Source organism: Monodon monoceros, unplaced genomic scaffold (assembly GCF_005190385.1).
Source record: "Monodon monoceros isolate NGI ecotype Baffin Bay Population unplaced genomic scaffold, NGI_Narwhal_1 Super_Scaffold_10, whole genome shotgun sequence".
In the NCBI taxonomy this organism is placed as follows: domain Eukaryota; kingdom Metazoa; phylum Chordata; class Mammalia; order Artiodactyla; family Monodontidae; genus Monodon; species Monodon monoceros.
The window spans coordinates 1,994,369-2,015,705 of record NW_021703766.1 but is presented as its reverse complement, the minus strand read 5'-3'; the positions used below and the strand labels follow the sequence as shown (position 1 = coordinate 2,015,705).

Here is a 21,337-nt window from a genome sequence, read left to right as displayed (position 1 = left end):
AGAGGGGTGACTTACTTATATCCCACATTAGTGGGTGGTTACCCTATTTATAGGATCTTTAAAACAAGTACATATTTTTAACGAACTAAGGTGAATAAAGGCACAACTAAAAACTGTCATCAAAGTTCAGTTTAATGGATTCGTATTTGAGACTTGGAGTCTATACCATCCACAGCCAAGTGGGTCATATCCTTTCTAATGAGGAGTGCTGAGGCTGGTTTCACTGTGCCAGGGTGGAGGGACACCCACCTCTGAAGGTCTCTGCCTTGTCATAAGCGCCTCGCTCGCGTTGGTCAAGGTCCTGACTTCAAAAAACTCAATTCTCTTAAAGGTACAGACGTGCCACAAGGTATGGGGAGAAGGGATGGGGGAGCGACCTAGGTGTTTTGTGGAAACAGGCACTTGAAAACCTGATCTAAATGAACAGACGTGTAACACGAGAAGTACTGAGAGTGTGTGGGGCGTTGTGCGGCACATGGTACCTGAGGTGGCCGTGTGGGGAGCCGCGTACAGTACAAACGGCAGATGCGCACGTGCCCTCCACCCTCAGAGGCCCTGGAAGTGACCAAACAGAGGGGCTGCTATAGCAGGTGCCAGGAGTGGCCAGCTGTGTCACCTGATGCTGCTTACCTGACAGGGGCCCTGACTAGTCCGAGAACCGTGTGCACGTTTTCCTCCGGGTAACCACAGGTCTGACGACAAGACCAAGAGAAAATGGGGACTCCTGCTGGGGAAAAAGCCCCAGAATTCTCCCTCTGGGGCCTGGCACTGCTCAGGACAGCACCGCAGTCCTGGGCGAGCAAGGCACCAGCCCAAGTCCAGAGAGGACGTGGCCTTAGGTGGCAGGGCACATTCATCATGAGTTTGGAAACGTCCAGAGGACACTTGATCAATAATGCTAATAAATAACCTTGATTGTTCACGGGCACCTGAGAGCTGGAACATCTTTAATCCAACCCCAAATCAATTCACATTTCTATTCACAGCAAGGACGTTTTTCAAACACCTAGGAAACTAGATAGAGAATGGATTTAAGACCAGGTGTCCCTTTTGCAATGCTGGGAAGAAGGCGGAAAGGACAGACTCCCTAGTTTGGAGGATCGTGATGCGAAAGGCTGTGTGCTTCATACTCTATGAGACAAAGACCTAATAAAAAAAGAGACTGCTCTTTCTTTTTTTCAATTTTTATTTTCAGTACATTAAATTGACTCATAAAAACATTCTAAAAATGTACAATTTTTCCTTTTTAACAAAGTATAATAAAACATAAAAACCCCAAAAACAGAATACTTGACATTTACAATTCAAAATCAAATTAGCAGAATATTAAATATTTACAAAACTATATCTTTTAAAAATATTTATAAAGTTACATGCAATTTTGTAGAATTGACATAAAAGAATGGCTCAAAAATGGGAGAATTTTCCTTCATTCCTAAAAAGAAAATATGTCCAATAGAAGCTGGGAAGATTCTTGAGTGTACACGAGGTCTTCAGTTTCAGTACCAAAGCCTGTCTCTGTGCATCTAAGAACTTTACGCATGTGAGGGGCTTCTTAACACCGGGGTGACCTGGCAGGCGCACCCCTCCCTCCAATAACAGTGTAGTAACATTGACCTTTGGCCTCAACCAGCACAGTACGTAGTTTGCGAGTGTTGATTAAAGATAACTCACTTTGATTCAGAACCTCGGGGCTTTTCAGTAATGGAGCCTCTTCAGAACCCATGGCTTTGAATGTCCCCTGCCTCATTCACTGGGAGTCATCTGCACTTTGGAAAGGACGGCCAACCCGCTCAGGTTCCACAGGCCCATCCACTGGGACGGGTGGTCGAGCTGAGCAGGGTCAGGGTTTCCCTTACAACCTTTTAAGACTTCAACACGTAACGCCATCAGTTATCAGCGTGTAAAACTAGCAAGGCATCAAATAAGCCACCACGGAAGCAGGAGGAGTGACAACGACAGGGAGCGAGGAGGGCGTGGCCCACTTCCTGCTCAGCAAGTGCTCACTAGCAACACTGCAGTGAGTGGACAGATGCAAGCCTCGGTCAGCCTGTGCTCAAACAGGAACGCATTACAGCTGCATAATGTCAGGCAAAGTTACTACCCGCTATGCATCTCCATACGTAGTGTGCCGTGTAAACTAGCTAGGTGGACTTCTTGCGATAAAGGACCTAGAATTCTAAATAGTGAATTAAAATACTGAACCTACTAACTGCTGTGTTAACAAGCTGACTCGTGTCATTTTTTGGAGATGATAAATGATGCTGGTTTTTTAAAATACCCAATCACATGTCTGCTTTCAAGAAAATAGCTTTTTCTTTATTATTCTAAGTGCTAGCTCCCATTTTCTCAGTGCTCTTTAGCAATTAGAAGTTTTTAACATTTATACACTTTCCAATGTTCAATATAATCATAAAATAAAAATTAGAAAATAAGGTAGAAAATTGAGTGTTCTGCTTTTAAAAAAAAAAAAAAGATTAGTGTTTTTTATCCCAACGTTGTATTCTACTTCAATCTGTACATTCCACTTTCCCCATTCTTGGAGATAAAAAATGGGGTTAGAAACTTTAAAATATGACAGACTACACAGAGCAAAGTGGCTGGTGCCACACCTACCTGGTTGCCACAGCATTTGGAAACTGAGCCCACAATTTCAGGAAAATAAGTAGTTGAAAGGGTCAGTCTGATCTGTGTTTCTAGCTGATGAGGACGTCCTCTGAGGAAATGCCAAATGCTCTTTAGGCTCACTGACTGTGGTTGCTTCTGGAGAGAAATTTCATCAGAGAATACTGCTAGCAAATATTCCCAAGTTCAAGTATGCGATTCACTTGGGAAGAGGTCTCACGGAGCGGCAGCTGAATGCTTTGTGTCCTGGTGTCTCACATTTACGTTTTACCACTCTCAACTCGGAATGGCCTCACTGGAGACGTCACTCTGCACATGCACTTTCAAAGACAGCTGGAAGTTTCTCTAAGACCTCTGATGACTGGAACACAGCCACACAATGTCTGAACTTATTTCCCTCAATTTGAATGTCATACTTCAAATTGAAGTTCGTTTTAATTTTTTGTCGTATTTAACGCTAACCTCTAATATTTATCAAAACAGTTATAAGGGTAACAACAGACACACTTTCATTCCCCAATACTGACCACTAAAACAAAAAACCTAAATATGATTTTTTTCTTTTGTTATGAGACGGTTTTCAACAGTTTCACTGTGTTGAATGAAATAGGATTTATTTAAAATAGTTCTTTGTTTAAAAAACCAAAAATTTTAAAAGTTTGGCTTTCAGCACATATCCAGGCCACTGTAACGGCCTTCAGAAATATTAAAATCGTAAACATCAATGAACACTCTTGAGTCTTCCTTAAACATAATATGACAAGTTCCAGTCTAGTACTCTTTAAGGCAAAGTTGTGTCAGTTCTCGTAATTTTGACATTTTGTAGTGTTTATAATTTAAGAGATCAATGTAACATTCCCCCAAAATGCTGTTGTAAGCATCGTCATTACTTCAAAACTGTATGTAATACTGTGTACCAGGAAGAGAGAGAAGAATACAGAGGTCTGTCAATTCTGCATTGCATAGAAATAAAACTCTACTAAAATAAAACTCTTAAAAACTCTACTAAAAGCCTTTCATTAAAAAAATGTAACAACTTTCTGCTTTAGTTTCCATGAAGCAGGAAACTGATCTCAAAATTTGAAGCCTTACATCACAATGCCTCAAATTCTAGGGTATTCTTTTGATTTACACCAATTTTACATGAGGCTGATTGTCCCATTTTAAGAGTGGTCTGAGTATTGTGATTTTCTTTTTTTAAATAAATATTCAACTGGAAAATCCCTGGGCAAGACCTTACCAATCAATATTTTAATATTGAAGGCTTTAGCATTTAAAACAATATTGTTTGAGCAGAAAATTCCCTTTAGCCTGGAAGCTTTAAGTCCCTAACTTTCGGACCAAAAGCTCTCATTGCAGTGGGGTGAAACTGAGAGCTGTGTGGTGGACTTTATTTCCCACCTTGGTAAAACTAGACTTCTGCAGATCTTGTAGCTCTGTCCTGTCAGTGTATTCTCTTTCAGAGTCTTACCACTTTCTATTGTAGTTTTCCAGGTAATTTTTAACGGAACTAACTATTGATACACAGCCTAATACAAAAGAAGTTGACAGGAGAAAATTTCAAATCGTTTGCTCAGAGATTATAGGACTGTATTATTGTTGTTGAAATGTCTGTCTCAAGTGTGAATCCATTAGCAGTGAGCCTTGGGGTCCTTGGGAAGTCCATGGGAGATAAAAGAACTTGCAAACTTGGCTAAGGATGTGCAGCATCCATCAGTGCCGCTCACGAGGTGTGCTGCTATCGCGTCTCTGCCAGAGTTCCTTCGTGGTGGAAGACGACAGGACTCAAAGCTCGGAAGGGCTGGGAAGGAAGGTGTCCTCAAAGCTTTGACTACTAGGGATTCTCTGGGACTTGGACCCTTTTAGAAATTAAGTTGTTGCAAGTAACTATTTCTATTTAATAATGTAGTTTAAATTTATTTGTAGGAAAAAGAAAAAAAGAAAAAAAAAAACAAACCCTGAAACTGCTACAAGTGCTTTTAAGGAGGGAAGGAAATACGAAAATCTCTGTTGTGTACTAAATCATGTAGCCTGCTGGTGCGGACTCTAAGAACGGATTCTCTGAGCGTCTTGCACTGACTGGTCTCAGGGAGCTTGTCTCCCAGAACTGCAGAGATGGACATCGGTTTACATTCTTCGGTAGTGCAATCCTTAAAAAGCCCAGAGATTAGTGCCTAACCACTTTAAGAACGAAACAGAACAGAACAGAACAAAACAAAGGCGACATTTTCCCTCACCAGGGGTGTCAAGAGTCCGACTGGTAGAACTCCACTTGGAGAACTCCGACCTTCAGTTCTCGATTCCAACCTCACGTAGCTGCCCTGGAATTACGTGTGAGCCTAGAAGGACCAATTACGGCAATGCTCTTCAGGAGACGGGAGGTCTCTGCATTGCAACCAAGGGTGGAGGTGGCCAACTTTCACCCACAGTGGAGATACCCACTAGGCCAGTCCTGACATCAAGCTCCCGTCTAGGATTTTGGCAATAAAACTGAGTTTGATGCATTCCTACGCTAGGTTTTCTATCCAGTCTAGTAAAGTAAAGCACCTTTGGATTAAAAATATTGAGCTCAACAGCAACTAGACTTCTCAGTTTTGTATTTAATTTTCCTTAGGTCTCCATGGCTTAATAGTGTTCTGTTGCCAGAGAAAAATATCAATCTGTGGAGTCCAGACTTTCTGCTGGAGGGGCATATTTCAACCTAAAAGTACCTAGAGAGGGGGAAAAAAAAGAGATCAAATTTGAATCACCATAGAATTACTGCCATGATCTGTCCAAAGTTATTTCCAGAGTCACTGGTCAAGATCTGGGTGCTGGAAATCCAGACCAGCTGTTCTGACCACTCCCAGCTCCCCTGGCTCCACCCCGCAGACTGGACGTTATCTTAACAAGTTTATCAAATCAGAGAAGGGGTGAAAAAGACTGAAGAGTTCCCAGTCTGTTTCTTCATTCTTTGGGAGCTCAGACAGCACAGAATTGGCCCCCTTCCTTGGGACAGGGCAAGGGAGGCCTGGCCGCCACCACAGGCCTCTGGGCTTCGCTGCGTCAGGAGATGCAGCACCACCTCTATCAACGGGGGAGGGGGGGCCCACAGTCACTCCACCTGCCACCAGACCTGATTCCAAGTTGTCTGTAAAGCTCTCCAGGTGACTAAGGGGCACAGGCAGGTCTGGAACAACCCTCAAAAGTCTCCAGAAAGCAAGTGGCTGACTATCCAAGGTCGCACAGTGAGCAGTCGCAGGCTGGGACCAGTTTTCCCAACGCCCAGCCTAATCTTTCCAAGGAAAACAGCAAGAACAAACCTGGTGTGGTAACGACAGCAGACACACACTTGACTAAAGGAGACAAGAAAGAGTAGCAAAGGGGGAAGGAAGAAGATGCAGCACAGAGAGTAAGGACACCACGTAGCCGCCACACAACGCCCACGGCCACGGCCACTGCCACTCTAGACGGGGGAAGAGAAGCGGGGACAGCGAGTTCCACCTGTAGCGCCTGAACTCGCACGCCACGCCCTCGGTTCTCAGTTAAACACCGGCGGCGGTGGCACTAAATCACCCATGCTTCCTCCCCAGTCACGTGGCACAAAAATAACAGGCCAAGGAGCCACTGGGCCACAGCCAGCGAGCCACACTCTAAAATGAGAAGCAGGCTGAAACCACAGGGACAGTCTCAGAACCAAAGCAGACCTTCTGGGGGCTGCACAGCCCATCAAGAGTTTCGTGCTTTTTCAGAGAGCATTTGAAAAACCACTTCTTGCTTGCTTTAAAAAAAAAAAGGAAGTTGACTATTACTTTCACAGAAAGGATGCTCCTGTCTGGAGCTCTCCACCTCGGGGGCCTTTACCTTGCCGGTTGAAGTCCATGGACGGCTGCTTGCAGTCCTGAGCGCGGTGACCGGTGGCCCCACAGTTGTAACACGACAGATTCCCGCTCTTTTTGTGACTGGAGCCGTTGCTACTACCCACCAAGCCCTGGGCCTGGTAGACGCCCGCCGCCCCCATGAAGTTCTGCACGGGCGGGACGGTGAAGGCCGACTGGCCGCCCAGCACGGGCTCGGGGCCCACACCGCTGCTGTAGGGCGAGTGCACGACCGGGAAGGCGCCGCCGCCGTACTGCTGGGCGCCCACGTAGCCACTGCCGCACATGGGACTGAACGGCAGGAACGGGAAGGGGAAGACGGACGGCCCCGAGAACGGGTGCTGGAAGTAGTTGGCGTAGCTGACAGTTAGGCCGCTCGAGCCGCAGCTCCCGCTGCAGCCGCAGGACGTGCACACGACGCAGCCGGGGGGCGGGGCGGGCGCGGGCTGCTGGGGCGCGGGCTGCTGCTGATGGTGGTGGTGGTGGTGGTGGTTCTGGGCCGAGGCGGGGAGGTTTCCGGGGGAGCCGCCGCCGCCGCCGCCGCCACTGCTGCTATAGAAGCTGCTTTCGGGGACCGAGGAGAGCGCGGGGCTGGAGCTGGGGGCGGGGCAGCTGGGCACGGTGGCCATGTTTGCAAAGGACGTGGCAGGGTGGCTACCGGCAGAGGCAGTGTTGCTGTTTGCGCAGAAGCTGCCCTGCAGGGGGCCCACGGGCACACTGCTCATCGCAGAGAAGGCAGCTTTGGTGTTGGCTGTGTACAGAGCAGTCCGAGGGTTTATTATGGCAGGGGGCACGCTTATTTGCACGTTGCCGGAACAGGAGGTTTGCCCAGACACGGCAGAATCTGCAGGGACAGATGAAGACACCAGAAGTTTGATGGGTGGCCGAGCCACATGGAAGACGGTGCTGGACGTCCCTGCGGCAGCAGTGCTGGTCTCCACCACCAGGGCCGGCTGCTGTGCCGGCTTCATCACCCTGTCGAGGGCGGACGCGTGGACGACTTTGGTGCGGGGACCAAAGGAGACGGTGGGCGACACAGAGCTGCTCTCGGTGAGTCCAGAAAGGACCTGCACGGGCTGATGGGGGGTGGACGCGGGTAGCATGTCCATCATGGTGCTGCCAAAGTTCTTGTCCACTTTGATGCCGCTTCTTGGTCCAGAGACTTTACTGCGCTCCTCGAGAGACAGCAGCGAGTGCACAGAGGACGAGAGGAGCTTCATGTCCGCGCCCCCCCTCTCCGCCTTGTGCACGGAGTTCAGCACCCGGATGGGCGCGACGTGCGAGGCCGCCGTCATCACCTGCGGGGGCAGCGGGTGGTGGCCCGACGGACTGGAGCCTGCTTCGTTCTGCACGGGCAGGACCTGCGCCGTGGGCCTGGCGGAGCTCGACGTGAAGTGGTTCAGCAGCATCACAGGCTTCTCCTTGTCAGAGCCCTCCAAGTGGATCTCCACACCTAGAGAGGTGGAAACAGCGTCAGCACAGCTTCCGCAGACCAGGGCGGGGCAGCACAGCGCGAGGCACACGGGGCGTGCTTACGTCTGTCGTTCTCCTCCGCGCTGTCCGAGCTCTCTTCCCGGGCCTGCACGCCCATCGGGCTGGGCGAGGAGCTGGAACACTCGGAGGAGCTGCCTTCCCGGGCCGTCTGGTGCGGGGGCTGCGCCACCTCCACCCGCAGCGCTGCGGAGAAGGCACAGGTGACAGCCCGGAGGTGGCACCAAGGTCCGCGAGCCACGGGATGCCGACGGGGGCTGTGCCAGCCGGCGCCAACCGCGCCCTCCCCTCCCACCCGCATGCATGCCTATCGGGCCCATTTTCTATCCTGTCCCTATTCATACAGGGCTGAGGCTCACAAGCTCGCCAGGCGGCAGACGCACGCGTGGCCGTGCTCCCAGCCTCCCCAAGCAGACGCTGCAGGACAGGAAAAGGACCCGCAAACCGCCGGGTGCTACAACAGCCGCACTCCACAGACAGACACCTCCGTTTTCTGAGGACCGGGGACGTAAGACCTTTTCAGTCAAATAAGCACTGAAAAGATGCACTGACATTTTTTCTTCCTGGTTTACTGTCACTCTTGATATTTCTAGTGCATGAGGAAAACAGCAGAACAGCTGTTACCGTGACCCTCCCCCTCCTGCCGAGGAGAGGACGGCAGGGAGAAGAGGAGGAAGGCTGGTGGCTCGGCATCAGGGACTTCAGGATGGACCTGCAGGGCGACGGCCTAAAGCCGCCTCCACACCTGCCATGGTCGGGGCGGGGGGGGGGGGGGGGGGAGAAGAGGCTTTCATCTATTTTGCATACTTCCTACTCTCTCCCTTTCACCAGAGCAGTTTCTGGGTCTAATGCTTTTGCCCAAACCACTTCAGGCGAGTCACCAGTCTCCAGCTTCTAACACAAACGTCCCTTCTATTTTCCTGTCGCAGAAACTATAAAAGCTAAAATAATGAAAAGTAACTCTTAAGTATGAGAAAATGGAAACAGAAAAGTCCCAATTTTGGGACTTCCGTGGTGGCTCAGTGGTCAAGAATCCACCTGCCAATGCAGGGGACACGGGTTCAAGCCCTGGTCAGGGAGCTAAGATCCCACATACCGCGGAGCAACTAAGCCCGTGCGCCACAACTACTGAGCCCACGAGCCTAGAGCCCGTGCTCTGCAACAAGAGAAGCCACTGCAAGGAGAAGCCCGTGCACCACAATGAAGAGTGGCCCCCGCTCGCCGCAACTAGAGAAAGCCCGCGCACAGCAACAAAGACCCAACGCAGCCAAAAGTTTAATTAATTAATTAAAAATAAAATAAACTAAAATAATGAAAAGTAACTCTAAGCACTAGAAAACAGAAAGGGAAAAGGGGCGTGACCTGTGGCCTGGCCCTCCTCCGAAGGGTCCCAGGTCCAGGCGCGCCCGGCCCCACCCACCTGCAGCATGGCTGCTTCGCACCGGCTGCACAGGCCCCACGTGGCTGGTGGGGGGAACGCGGGCCACTCCGCTGCTGCTGACTGGGGGAGGGGCCGAGGGGTTCAGGCACCGTTTCTCTGACTTCTCCCTGTGCGACAGGAAAGCACAGCAACAAGCGAGCGTTCAGTTCTGCTGCAGAGCCTCTCCGTGTTTCAGTCTCTACTTAATGCAGAGCCTCTCTGTGTTTCAGTCTCTACTTAAGAAGGCTGATTTCCGCCAAAATAATCTCCAGGGTGGAAGATAACGCATTCTGACTTCTCAGATTCACTCTAAAGGGTCCTTCCTAGCAAACCAAAGCCACATTTGTAGAATCTTAAGAGCATTAATTAAGGTTTGATAAGCAATCAGCAGTAATAAGTCCTAGCGTCTGTTCCGCATGTTAGAAACTAAAATGAAGACACATTCCATAAACAATCTCACACTCACTTCTCCAACTCCAGCTGAGTCTTGAGCTTCTTCTTTGCTCCCATGGTGAGGGATTCAAATTTATTTAGATCTTCTTCCGTAAGGCTCAGAAACTTCCACAGAAGAAACAAATTACAAAGTGTGAGAATTAATTAGGATTCTGAAGACAAAGAACTTGGAGTTTAATTTCATAAACGTATTCTACCTCTAGGATATGTAAACAGATCAAACCTAAGTAGATAATAAAAGACTGGGGATCGCTGTCAAACATTTACTTGCTAAATGACTTGGTGTCCAGGGTCCAAAATGTAAGACGCTCATTGTGCGTCCGAGGGTCACGGGCTGTGCCCACTGAGCCTTCAGCACAGGCGTCCGAGTGACAGCTGGGTGAAGACTGGGCACCTGGAAGGTCCGTGCTATGCGGGCAGGAGACTGAAACAGTGTTCTGCGTCTCAACTGCTGCAGAGATGCAGCTGGTGGAAATGTCTCCCCTCCCGGGGCTCTCCCTCCAGCGACAGGAGCAGTCTTCTTTAGTGGCTCTTTTTTCTTGAGGTCATGGTCATTTTAGGGACAACAGCAACTTTGTTGGGTAGCCAACGATCCAGAAAAGTAGATGCCATCCAAACTGAACGGCGACCTAACCCACTGGCCTCATACTAAGGAAACAGATGATACTTGGTCCTCACAACGGTCCACAACATGGCTTGTGATCTTAGCCTTTTCAACTCATACGCTACGCTAAACCTTTTTAAACTGATCATGACCAAGGTTAGTAAAATCTGTTGTTTTTAAGACTTGTGAATCCTAAACTGAGAGTATTGAAAATTTACTTAAAATGTGTTTTTTATTAGCAGTAAAAGCTTGATTTCTAGATTCTTCAATTGCAGATTTTTGGACAAACGAAACGTTTGCAGAGATAAAAGGCACCAAGTCACTTTATCCAGCAGGGGGAGCTCAGAGTTCAAACATCACATACAGGTCCGATTTACTTTTACCATTGACACTGAAACTTAAGAAATTTCAGAATTTTTTTAACAGTGAAAAAATGCTCCTTGTCCAAACTGTATTGTAAAAGATAACTGCTATGTAGGATATCTTGAAAGACATAAAATTCATCTATTCCTTTAGCTCCAAGAGCCTACATGAAGGCAGGTCATCAGACAACCCTTTTGCACTGGGCTCTTGTAAAAGGCTACGCTGAGGGGCGTCTAAGAAAGGGGGACGTGGGGCCCACAATTCACTACCTCTACCCACTGAAGGGCTGCTGGAGACATAGCCCTCAGTCACAGACAGTGAGTGTCTCGTTTGGGAAGACCCCAAACTATCTTAAGAAAGCTGTTTGTTTACAGACAACTGTGATCCAGTGTTTGCTTCAGCTGCAGGTAGCCTCCAAATTCAAATCCACGGCCCCTCCAGCAAGCTCACGGGACTTGTGGGGACACGCATCTGCAGGTGTTAAGGACCAGGTGCTGTGACCTCCACGACACACACGCTGCAGAAACCCAACTCAGTTCCTCTAGGAATGAGGTCCGAAGAATGACGGGTTACCTGAGACAACAAGCACGTTCTCGCTGCCTGCTAGTAACCAACGTACCTTCTCCATCGTGAGCTGTTTAAAGACGGGGTAGTACTTGTGCAAACGCAGTTTCCGAAGCCAGTCTAAAATCCCATTTTGCTCCTGGGTCTGCGGGGCCTGCAGGCTGGAAGGCATCAAGATAGCGGGCGAGCTGTCCATCGGGGTCCGGTAGGCCAGAGCTGAGCCTGCACCCCCCGCGTGTGAGCAGTGGGGCAAGGCGGACGTGCTGGCCGAGTGCTGCCCGTGATGCTGGGCGCCGCCCTGAGACGACGGGATGCCGGCCACTCCGCACACAGGCCTGCGAGGACAGCAGACAGGTAGTTTTCAAAACACCACGGCCTCCACCGAGGACCAGCTCCTACAGCCTGGACTGCATCTGCAGCCATGTCCACTGCTGGCGCCAGAGCTACTGCCACCACCACCCTGGGGTGAACGTCTGAAGGCGTGGACGTGTGCATACACGGATGTGTATGTACCCATCTAGATGCTGCGCCTGAGTACGTGTGTACATGTTATGTATGTGTACACGTCTGTGTGTCACCACCAGACCTGTGGCTTTGCTGCCTAGTTTCTTTCTGTTGCTTCTGTCACAGGATGATACTGACAATCATACATTAAAACTCCAAAATCTTTAAGATTCAAATTAATTTTTTTTTTTTGAAAAGTAAATTCTAGAAAGCTGAAGGACCAAAGCATCACCCTCTGTCCCTGCCCCTTCCACACTAAACTGCAAACTGACATATTACATGTTTACACACTCCAGGCAGAGGGTGAAGAAAGTCAGCACCTTCAAAGACCTCATTACCTGACTAGAGCTCACGGAACCGTGTGTGTGTGTGTGTGTGTGTGTGTGTGTGTGTGTGTGCGCGCGCGCACGCGTGTACACACCGTCTGTGATGTCAGCCCATTTTAATGCTGGCTGTCAGTCCAGATGTGCAGTCTGTCTGTCACCCGCGCACTGCCACCATCACTGTCGGGCCCCGTGCTGGCAGAGGGACCTCCAGAGCAGCAACTCTGGCCCTTCGTGGGCTTAATCACTCCCCAGGAGCTTGTAAAAATGAAGATTCTCAGAAATTTTGGTTTCCTAGAATGTGCAGGGCCCAGAAACTGGCATTTGCAATAAGGGTCTTTGGGAATTCTAATTCCAGGGGCTCCGAGAACCACTTTTTTTTTTTTTTTTTTTTTAAGAAATCAAAAAGTGGATTATCTCTATCCAATTCTTCTCTCAATATTATTATTCAAGACTAAGATCAAGAGTGACTTAACTCTAGAAACAACTATTTACACAAAACGAAAAGTAAGCTCTGTAATAAGGCTGACTGGAAATGTGTTGGTTACGTGGTAGAAGTCTCACCTTCCAGACACGCCCATCATGGTACCGACTTTAGACAGGGAAGGGTTGCCAGGACCTACAAGTTAAAATAGATATAATTTATTTACAGACCATAAAAATGTTTCTACTTTTACTGAATTATATTGTACAGACTCACTTGGACTTTGAAGCTGCTGGGTGGGAGATGAAGTGCTGAAAAATCTCTTAACATGGTCGTTTTTTAATATGTGAGAAGGTAATGAAGCCAAATACCTAGAAATGAAGCAGAGTGGCTTCATCAGCATCAGAACGTGTTACCAGAAGGCAAGGGGGGGAGACTGTAATTTTCAGTTAAGAGACATATATAGAGCAGAGCAAAACTGAACAGAAGTGCCTTGACCTATATGCTTCCTGCTTTATTCAGTTTTATTCTTGGTACGATTCATACTGCTTCCTGGTGCCCCTTTTCCTTATTTACACTGTGTTACGCTGTATGAATCGAGTCTCTCAGGGCCCACAACCCGGGCCGTGAGCACAGCTGGGGCCGTCACAGCTGCTGGGTGGCACGCTGATGTTGGCCCCAGTCCCCGGGGCCCTCTGTGCGCATGTACAAGACCAACGCGCCAGGACGTCATCAAGGGTCCAGAGCCACTGGGCCCAGGAGACTTTTTATTAGGTCCTCATTTTATCCTTTCAACTATAGGGCAGAGGCAGATTTTATTTCATTAAGACCGTCAAAATTACATTAAATGGTGGCATACACTTTGAAATTCCTTCACTTATATATTCTCAAAATCATGCCTAGATTATTAAGATCCTTCAAATTCTCCAAAACTGATGAAAACCCCTAGAGGCAAACCGGAGACCTGAACCATCCAGACCGCATGTCACCTGAGGAGCCCCTCAGATGCCTGGGCAGCTCACGTCGGGCCCCGCCCGCGCCGCAGGGGGGCCGCTGGCCGTGGCCTTGGGTGGGGTGACGAGCGTTACCTCAGGTCCGCTTCCAGATCCATGTGGTTTCGCTCTACATAGAATGCATCTGGGCCAGCTAAGCAAGGAATGAATTTCTCCAAATTTTCTTCAGGACACAGCTGAGATAACTGAAAGACGAAAAGGCATAGGAAGTATGTCACGATTCATCTTACGGAACCAGAACTCCTCACTGTGGGAAACACTTGGGCAGGTACTGGCTGCTGACACCTGCTGCTGTGATTCTGGGAGCCACCTGGGCTTCCGCGTCCACTTGGGACGCAGGAAGCAACAACCCACCACAACATCAAGAAGAAGCTCGACACCCCACACAGCTGTGCCTGCTCTTGAGCCCAGCAGAGGGCTGAGCTGCAAGGCCACCGTGTGAACCGAATTCCAAGACGGACCTGCCCCTCTGAGGACGCAGGGCACGTGAGCCGCCTCAGCCGTGGCAGAGCCCGCGGGAGAGATGGCTGCCGTACAGGCAGGTAGAGGAGATCGGCCGGGCGGCACAGCCCCGGCTGAGTGTGTGTCACACAGCAGTCGGCCCGGAGCCCAGACGCAGGGGCCTGTGTCCTCACTCCCGAGCTCCTTCCACAGGCGGGGAGGCTGGAGAGAGTCTGCACAGGTGGCACAGGGGTGGGGCAGCGGCCCCTGGGGCTGAGGCTGGAAACCCCATATGCCTTTCCCTGGAGCCTGCTCTCAATCCAAAGCAAAAAGCCCGTAACCCGCTGGGGGCGGGACGAGATTGCTCGTGCTCCCAGAGCTCAAGCAAAACCCCCCATTTCTGGGGGCTGAGGCAGAATGCCTTCATGCCTCTGGAGGAGGAGGGGAAAGTCCTCCCGGCACCAGGTCACAGGCAGAGATACCCTGCTTCTCAGGGAAGATGAAAACAAAACCCCTCTGGCCCCAAGGAAGGGGCAAGAAAGCCCTCCTGAGCCGAGTCAGCTGCTGCTGGGGAAGGAAGGGGCAGGGATGCTGAGAAAGGCCCCCCACGACCCTGGGGCTAGAGCTGAGCCTGCACCAGCAGGACGGGGAAACCACTCCGACCCTCACCGAGCATCCATCACCACGCAACAAGTAACAGCAGTCTCCCCAGGGAGGGAGGAGTCAACGGAGCAGGGAGACGCCCTCTGTGCCGCAGGTGAAGCAAGACCACTCCAGGCTCCTCTCAAGGCTCAAGGGACCAGCAGGCCTCCCCGGAGGAACCTGAGGCCTGTGGTGCAACCGCAAAACCCAAACCCAGCTCCGCTCCTGATGAGATCAACCTGAAGCCCCGCCGCCGGTCCAACAGATGCAGCAGCAGGCCCGTTTCCAGGCTAGTTTCTAGACGTGACGTCTAACGTTCAGTCAAAAATTATAAGATAAAAAAGAGGGGGCAATCTATCGCCAAGATAATCATCGGAGCCAGACTGGAAAATAACCCAGATGTCGGCACTATCACACAAGGACTTGGAATAACTATGCTGAACATACTAAAGGACTTCGTTTAAAAAAATGAACAACGTTGCATGAACGAGTGGGAAATTTCATCAGAGAGACGGAAACTTTCTATTAAAAGACGTTATCAAACGGAAAAGCTACAGAAAACAAAAGAACAAAACCATGGTACTAGAGATGAAGAATTCAGCTCGTCAGCAACCTGGGTAGAGCTGAGGAGAAACGTAAGTAAACTTGAAGACGGGGTCACGTACACATGACTCAAGGCCCGGAAGAAGAGAGAGTGGGGCAGGAGAAATATCTGAAGAGATAATGGACAAGAAGTTTCCAACATTACTGACAGACAGCAAGGCAGAGACCAGGAAGGGCAGAGAACCCAAAGCCAGGTGAGTATCAGCCACTGCAAACACCCAGACAAAAGAGTGGCAAAGTCGGCCGGCATCAGCGGAGTCCAGAGAAGTGCTTTTTCACAAGACAAGAGGCTGGCACAAAGGAGAGGAAATTCAGTGTTCTAAGTGGTGCGGAGAAAACAGGGAACCCCCGGGGAGGATCACTAATCAATCCTAGAAAGCACGGCACTGTGGCGTCCTTCAGTGCATGGCAGGCCTAAATAAGAGGCACACTCAAACAACTTCTGCCCAAGCTTCTCAAACAGGATCCATCAACTCGATTCTCTCCTACAGGATTATATCCTTAATTTCATAATCAAATTGCAAGCCAACTTTGGAGACACTTCAGCTATGTTATTCCACACAACAAAGGTGACTACTTCAGCTGAACAACTGCGGCAAAGACAGTGGTTCACTGCTCCAGCACAGGCCAGGCCAGGGGACTTTAGACACACGGGTGTCTACGTATATAACACGTGTGCGTGGGGGTAAAGAACTCATTCTTTAGTAGTGCAGCTTGTTCAAACGGTATTTTTTGAATCAATTTTAAACCAAACAGGTTGTACATCATCTGTATTTCAACTTTAAAAAATAAAAACAAACAGGAAAATTCAATATGTAAACGGAATAAGGTGGGAAGAGGTGAAGTGTCTGCCCACTGCCGCCACGTGAGCCCCTCACTCAGCCTCGGCTGAGCTGTAACAAACCACCACCAGCCAAACACCCCTTGGGCACCTTCACACTCGCATCTTTCTGTCCCATCTCGTTCTCCGCAACCGGAAGGAATGTGGACCGTGGCCCTGAGGGCCACTCGCCCTGTTGGAGCACGAATCCCCGGCACTGCACCCGCTGAAGGCTGCAACCACGGAAATTACCTGGCAGTCCAGTGGACCGTGGGGAATGAGACCCTTTTAATTTTTGTAAGAGCCCTTAAATCACCTTACCTTTGAAATAAATTCAGTCACTTCAGAGGAAGATTTGGTTACTGATGTTACTGAAGAATCAGACCACAAGACCTTAAAAACAAATAAACAAACAAACCTTAAAAACAGACGCCACATACTTAATTCCCAACGCACTTGTCCAGGGATTCGTGGCCGGTACAGGCGCGGTAGTGGGACAAGCCCTAGTGCGCCTCTTGCATGGAGCGTTTATATACCCCTTGGCTTGTTACAGAAAGAATGTTCACGTAACTCAAGTGCATTAAAGCTTAACTTCCTGTTTTGCGCAATTATTCAAAGATCAGTGTTATCACTCAAGCGTGGAGTCTAAGGCTGCTCCTCAAAGCGTTAGAAAGTCCCTGACGACCCCGACTGCGAGTATGTGTGTGAGCACATCATCCTCACGTGGACCTCCTCTGTTCAGGTCAGTCTACGCAACTGTGGATGTGGAATCAAGAAATTACCAGAAACGAGCTCATCCAAACAGTAAGTACTCCATACATGTTCAGTGCTGGGGGCATGCTGACGGGAGGAGGCCAGGTCCCAGCCCTCAGGAATCTGACAGAACTGGGGGGGTGACACAGGCCAGGGCAGTCAGTACCAGAATTGCGGGGAACATCCTCCATCGCAGGGGGCGGGGGAAGAATTCGGGGAGAAAACATCAGAAAGGTCTTTCTGGAAGTTCTACAAAGCCCGGTGTGTCTGTTTTCCCTTCCTGCACCTACGACAGCAGCAGTTTTAGTTCATGACTCCACAAATGGACTGTAAGTTCCCCGGGGCAGAGGGCTTTCCTGCACCGAGGAAAGCGTGAGCTGAACTCAGAAGGCGCGAGAAGGCCAGAGGGGACATGAGATGGGAGGGAAGCAGGGTCCATAACAAGAAGGGTTAAACCACGAACGAGGACGTTTACCCTAAAATCCAGAAGGAGCGTTGGAGGATTGCAAGTCGGGAAATAAAATGACTGAGTGTATTTTATCACCAATAGGAAAGCGTTGTATTTACACTGATTTTTAGAGAAAAGAGGTTGGAGACACCAAACAACTCTCATGCTCTCCTCCCACCCCGCGCTGGCCTTCATCTTCTGAGAAGCAGCCCAGCTTGTTTGCTGACGGTCTCCGGGGCCTGAAGCGCTGGCCGTCTCTCCTCTCTGTTGAAATTCACGTGAGTTCCTCTCTGCTCTGGTGGCTGTCACATCACATAACGATTACTAAGGTATGTTTTTCAAGCCCCCACAAAATACAAGCCAATCAAGGAAAGGGACCTCTCTTCTTCATCTCTGAATTCCCTATGCCTCCCAGAATTTATCAAGGCAAGTGCTGGCATTTTTGAACGAAGGTGCTGTGCCATCCAAAATCTACCTACACTAAAATCAAAGTACCTACGCCATTTTTTCTGTCTAAAATAATTAAATCTTTTAACAACACGAAAAGGAAGTTTGGGGGAGAGTGAGCTGCTCCCCACATAAAACACCAGTAACATCCATGATTAAAGGTGAGAACTTTCTAGCATTAGATGTGTGACCCAAAGTACTGCTGACGTGGTTTTCTAAGTAAAACATGCCGCATGTCACGTGGCACGAACGCACCCTAACCCAACTAAAGCGTGAAGTCCAACACCCAAATGGCGAGCACGGCACAGACACACCATTCTATGCTGAAACAGACAGTCTGCTTCCCCGACAATTACATATTTTAAATAGGCGCAACTGTTCTAGGTTGTCTGCTCCTGGTATATTTTTCTCTGACTTCCAAAAGGACTTGCTGCTCCAACCAGGGGCAAGGGCTGGAAACCAGCAGACCTCAGCAGCACTCTGCACTGCAGGTGACGCAGGCTGGCCTGACCCAGTCCCCTGGAGGGGCACGGACACGGGAGAGCAGCCTCGCACTGTGCCACGTGCTAGAGACACGTGATCTACCACGTCCAAGACAGCACCGATCCTAAGCTACCCCGCTGCTGATGTACCACCAAGAAGAAACGCTGCCAATCGGCACAGTATTTTTCAACCACCCATAGTCGCTCCAAGAGCCACTGAGACCTGCTGAGATGGATTTTAATGTATCTTAAACATACACAAAAAAGCATGGGGACTTCCCCGTGGCGCAGTGGTTAAGAATCCGCCTGCCAACGCAGGGGACACGGGTTCGAACCCTGTTCTGGGAAGACCCACACACCGCGGAGCAACTAAGCCCACGAGCCACAACTACTGAGCCCACGTGCCACAACTACTGAAGCCCACACGCCTAGAGCCTGTGCTCTGCAACAAGAGAAGCCACCGCAATGAGAAGCCCGCGCACCACAACAAAGACCCAACGCAGCCAAAAAAAAAAAAAAGCACGGTATGCACAGAGTACATAAGGGTACTGAGGATTTCTTCACACTCAGGGTCTAACTCCTCTGACCCACTGTCCGTCTCAGCTCTCAGCACCCTCTGGAGAAGGGGGAGCAGCGTCTTCTTCACTCACACAGGCAGCAGCTCAGGCAAAGGCCCTGCCACTGCTCAGGCCACAGCCCTCACGTGAGCAAGCAGCCCAGTGCCACCAGACCTGCCACCAGACCTCTGAGGAGCTCTGAAGTCGAATACAAGGACAGGCAAAGCAGTCACAAAGAACAAGGCAGCCTGGAGGTGGCACGGACCATGCACTCAAAACTCGCTTTTAAAACTCAAAACTATCAACGGTATTCTCAGTGAACTAAGAGCAGAAAGCATCGCCAAGAACAGGATGCTATGAAAAAAGAATCGCCAGGGAACAGAGGTCTCTGTTGTTAAAAACAGGGCAGTAGAAGTGAAACATTCACTTCAAGAGATGGAAGATGAGGGAATCTTCCATAGGATAGATCAAAGAAGTCAAAGGGAAAGAAAATAGAGGAAAAAAAAATAAAACAGAGGACCAGTCTTGAGGTCCAACAGGCAGACAGCAGGAGTTCCAAAACAAGAAAACTGAGAAAAACAGGACAGAGGAAATCAAAAGGAATGATTCAAGAAAAGGAACTCAAATTAATGGACTTAAGTTAAAAGGGCTGACTTGCATCTCAGCACAGTGGATGATAACCTACACCCAAGCCTGGCTCTGAGAAATGTGCAAAGGCTTGGGACTAAGAGAAGATCCTAAAACCTTTAGAAATTATAAAACAGGGCCAACACTGGATCAGGAGTCAGAGCAGATCCATGCTTCTCAACAGCAACACTGCAAGACAGTAAAGAAGAAGTGCTTCCGAGTTCCTAAGGAAAAATGACGCCTGGTCTAGAACAGTATTCCCAGTTACATGTCAGGTCAGATGGATGAAGACACTGCCAAACATGAAAGCCAGAAACTGTACCTCCCCGGGACCCTTTCTAAGAAGCTACTAGAACAACTATTAAAACCTAGAACTAACCCAAGGCAATAGATGAGTTAAGAGCTGAGAACAGGGTATCAGAGCCAGGAGGGAGGAAGGGACCCCGCGGGTGATGGTACGGGGGCCCCGCAATGAGACTGCACCAGGCCGAGTCCAGGTCGGAGCAGGGCCGTAGCTCCAGAGATGAAACCAATGGAATGCCGGATGCATTTGAACACAACCAGGGAAAACTTTAGGGGTGACTTTGTTTTCTAAGTACTTGTTCACAAGCAACAAACAAACAAAAAGAGACAATTAACTCCAGGTAGAATAAAGTATCGGAAAGGAAAGGTACTAAATAAGCATATACCACACGGCTTGGGTAGCAACAACCTTCACACAGTCAGGCTAATTATCATACAAGCAATGAGGTGTATTATCACAAGAAACAGTTCCCTGCGCCTCCGGGTGATGTAGGCACAATGACTGGACTCTCTGCACACACAGAGCTGACGAACACAACTAAAGAAAAAAAGATAGTTGTCAAGACTCATCCTTAGCTAATAGTGATAAAATGTTCAGAGCAGTTAGATTGTTTCAAGATGAAAAACTTCTAAAGAAAAGATACAGCACTAAAATAAAATGTAACGTCTGGGTTCTTAACAAAGACTGGCATAAAAAGAATGGGTGTTTTAATTAGTATTGCTCCACAGTTCCTTTTAAGTCAATACAACTCTCCCGTCTACAGGCGTTTCAAGGGTTCGGGTAATCTTCTGATGTTTTTTTCCCACCCTGTCCTTCATGTGTAATAAGTATACTTTAAAAAAGTTTTAGTTATTCAACAGTGAATTTGGAAAAGCTGGTAAAATTTGGACATTTCACATGTACACAGATATAAAATAATTTTTGTATTTTAAAAGATTCTGTCATTTTCTTCCTGTATTTGCTTTCCTCAGTAACTAGTAATTACAACTTCAGCAAAAACAAAACGAACTCCATGAAAGAAAAGAACAGGAAACTCAAACTCCTGCTTGCAGTCCATTTGTTACTTACGTCTTCCTATAAAATAACAACCTTTCATTTGTATCCTGGAAAACAATGACACATGAAAACTAAAAGTAGAGATAAACAAAGCTGAGAAAAAGGGGAGGGGGGGAAGTCGCTGACTTCTCCTTGAATGAGTGAAAGCTTTCAGAAAAAACCGCTTCTCGAGTCTTCCTATACTGTTAGCAATAGAGGGTACGTCTCACCGTGGTTAAGGCAGAGACTCCTAATAAAGTTCTTTATTGTTCTGGCCACAGTACGATAGCTATTTATATCCATGTTCAAAAGACAACCTATTTAAAGGACAATTTATCCTAATTATTTAGGGCTCTGTGGACAAAAATTAATCCTCAGGTAAACTTCTTTCTTTCTTTTTTTTTGGCTGCATTGGGTCTTCGTTGCTGTGTGCGGGCTTTTCTCTAGTTGCAGCAAATGGGGACTACTCTTCACTGTGGTGCACGGGCTTCTCATGGTGGTGGCTTCTCTTATTGTGGAGCACGGGCTCCAGGCACG

The 21,337-nt window shown here is 48.8% G+C and overlaps 1 protein-coding gene across 2 annotated transcripts in view; it reads right to left on the bottom strand.

Moving 5' to 3' along the window:
• Positions 1 to 2,289: 2,289 nt before the first annotated feature.
• ZCCHC14 (zinc finger CCHC-type containing 14) overlaps positions 2,290 to 21,337 on the bottom strand; it is a 57,655-nt gene continuing 38,607 nt past the window's right edge. Inside the window, exons 4-13 of one of the 2 annotated variants that reach the window (XM_029239964.1) lie at positions 16,469 to 16,540; positions 13,717 to 13,826; positions 12,905 to 12,999; positions 12,769 to 12,823; positions 11,433 to 11,712; positions 9,860 to 9,951; positions 9,394 to 9,521; positions 8,019 to 8,159; positions 6,469 to 7,935; positions 2,290 to 5,336 (exon numbers count right to left, since the gene is read on the bottom strand). In XM_029239964.1, coding sequence (XP_029095797.1) covers positions 5,281 to 5,336; positions 6,469 to 7,935; positions 8,019 to 8,159; positions 9,394 to 9,521; positions 9,860 to 9,951; positions 11,433 to 11,712; positions 12,769 to 12,823; positions 12,905 to 12,999; positions 13,717 to 13,826; positions 16,469 to 16,540 — 2,496 coding nt within the window. In that variant the 3' untranslated portion in view covers positions 2,290 to 5,280. The remainder of the gene's footprint in view (positions 5,337 to 6,468; positions 7,936 to 8,018; positions 8,160 to 9,393; positions 9,522 to 9,859; positions 9,952 to 11,432; positions 11,713 to 12,768; positions 12,824 to 12,904; positions 13,000 to 13,716; positions 13,827 to 16,468; positions 16,541 to 21,337) is intronic. The other variant, XM_029239970.1, reaches the window with a different exon arrangement.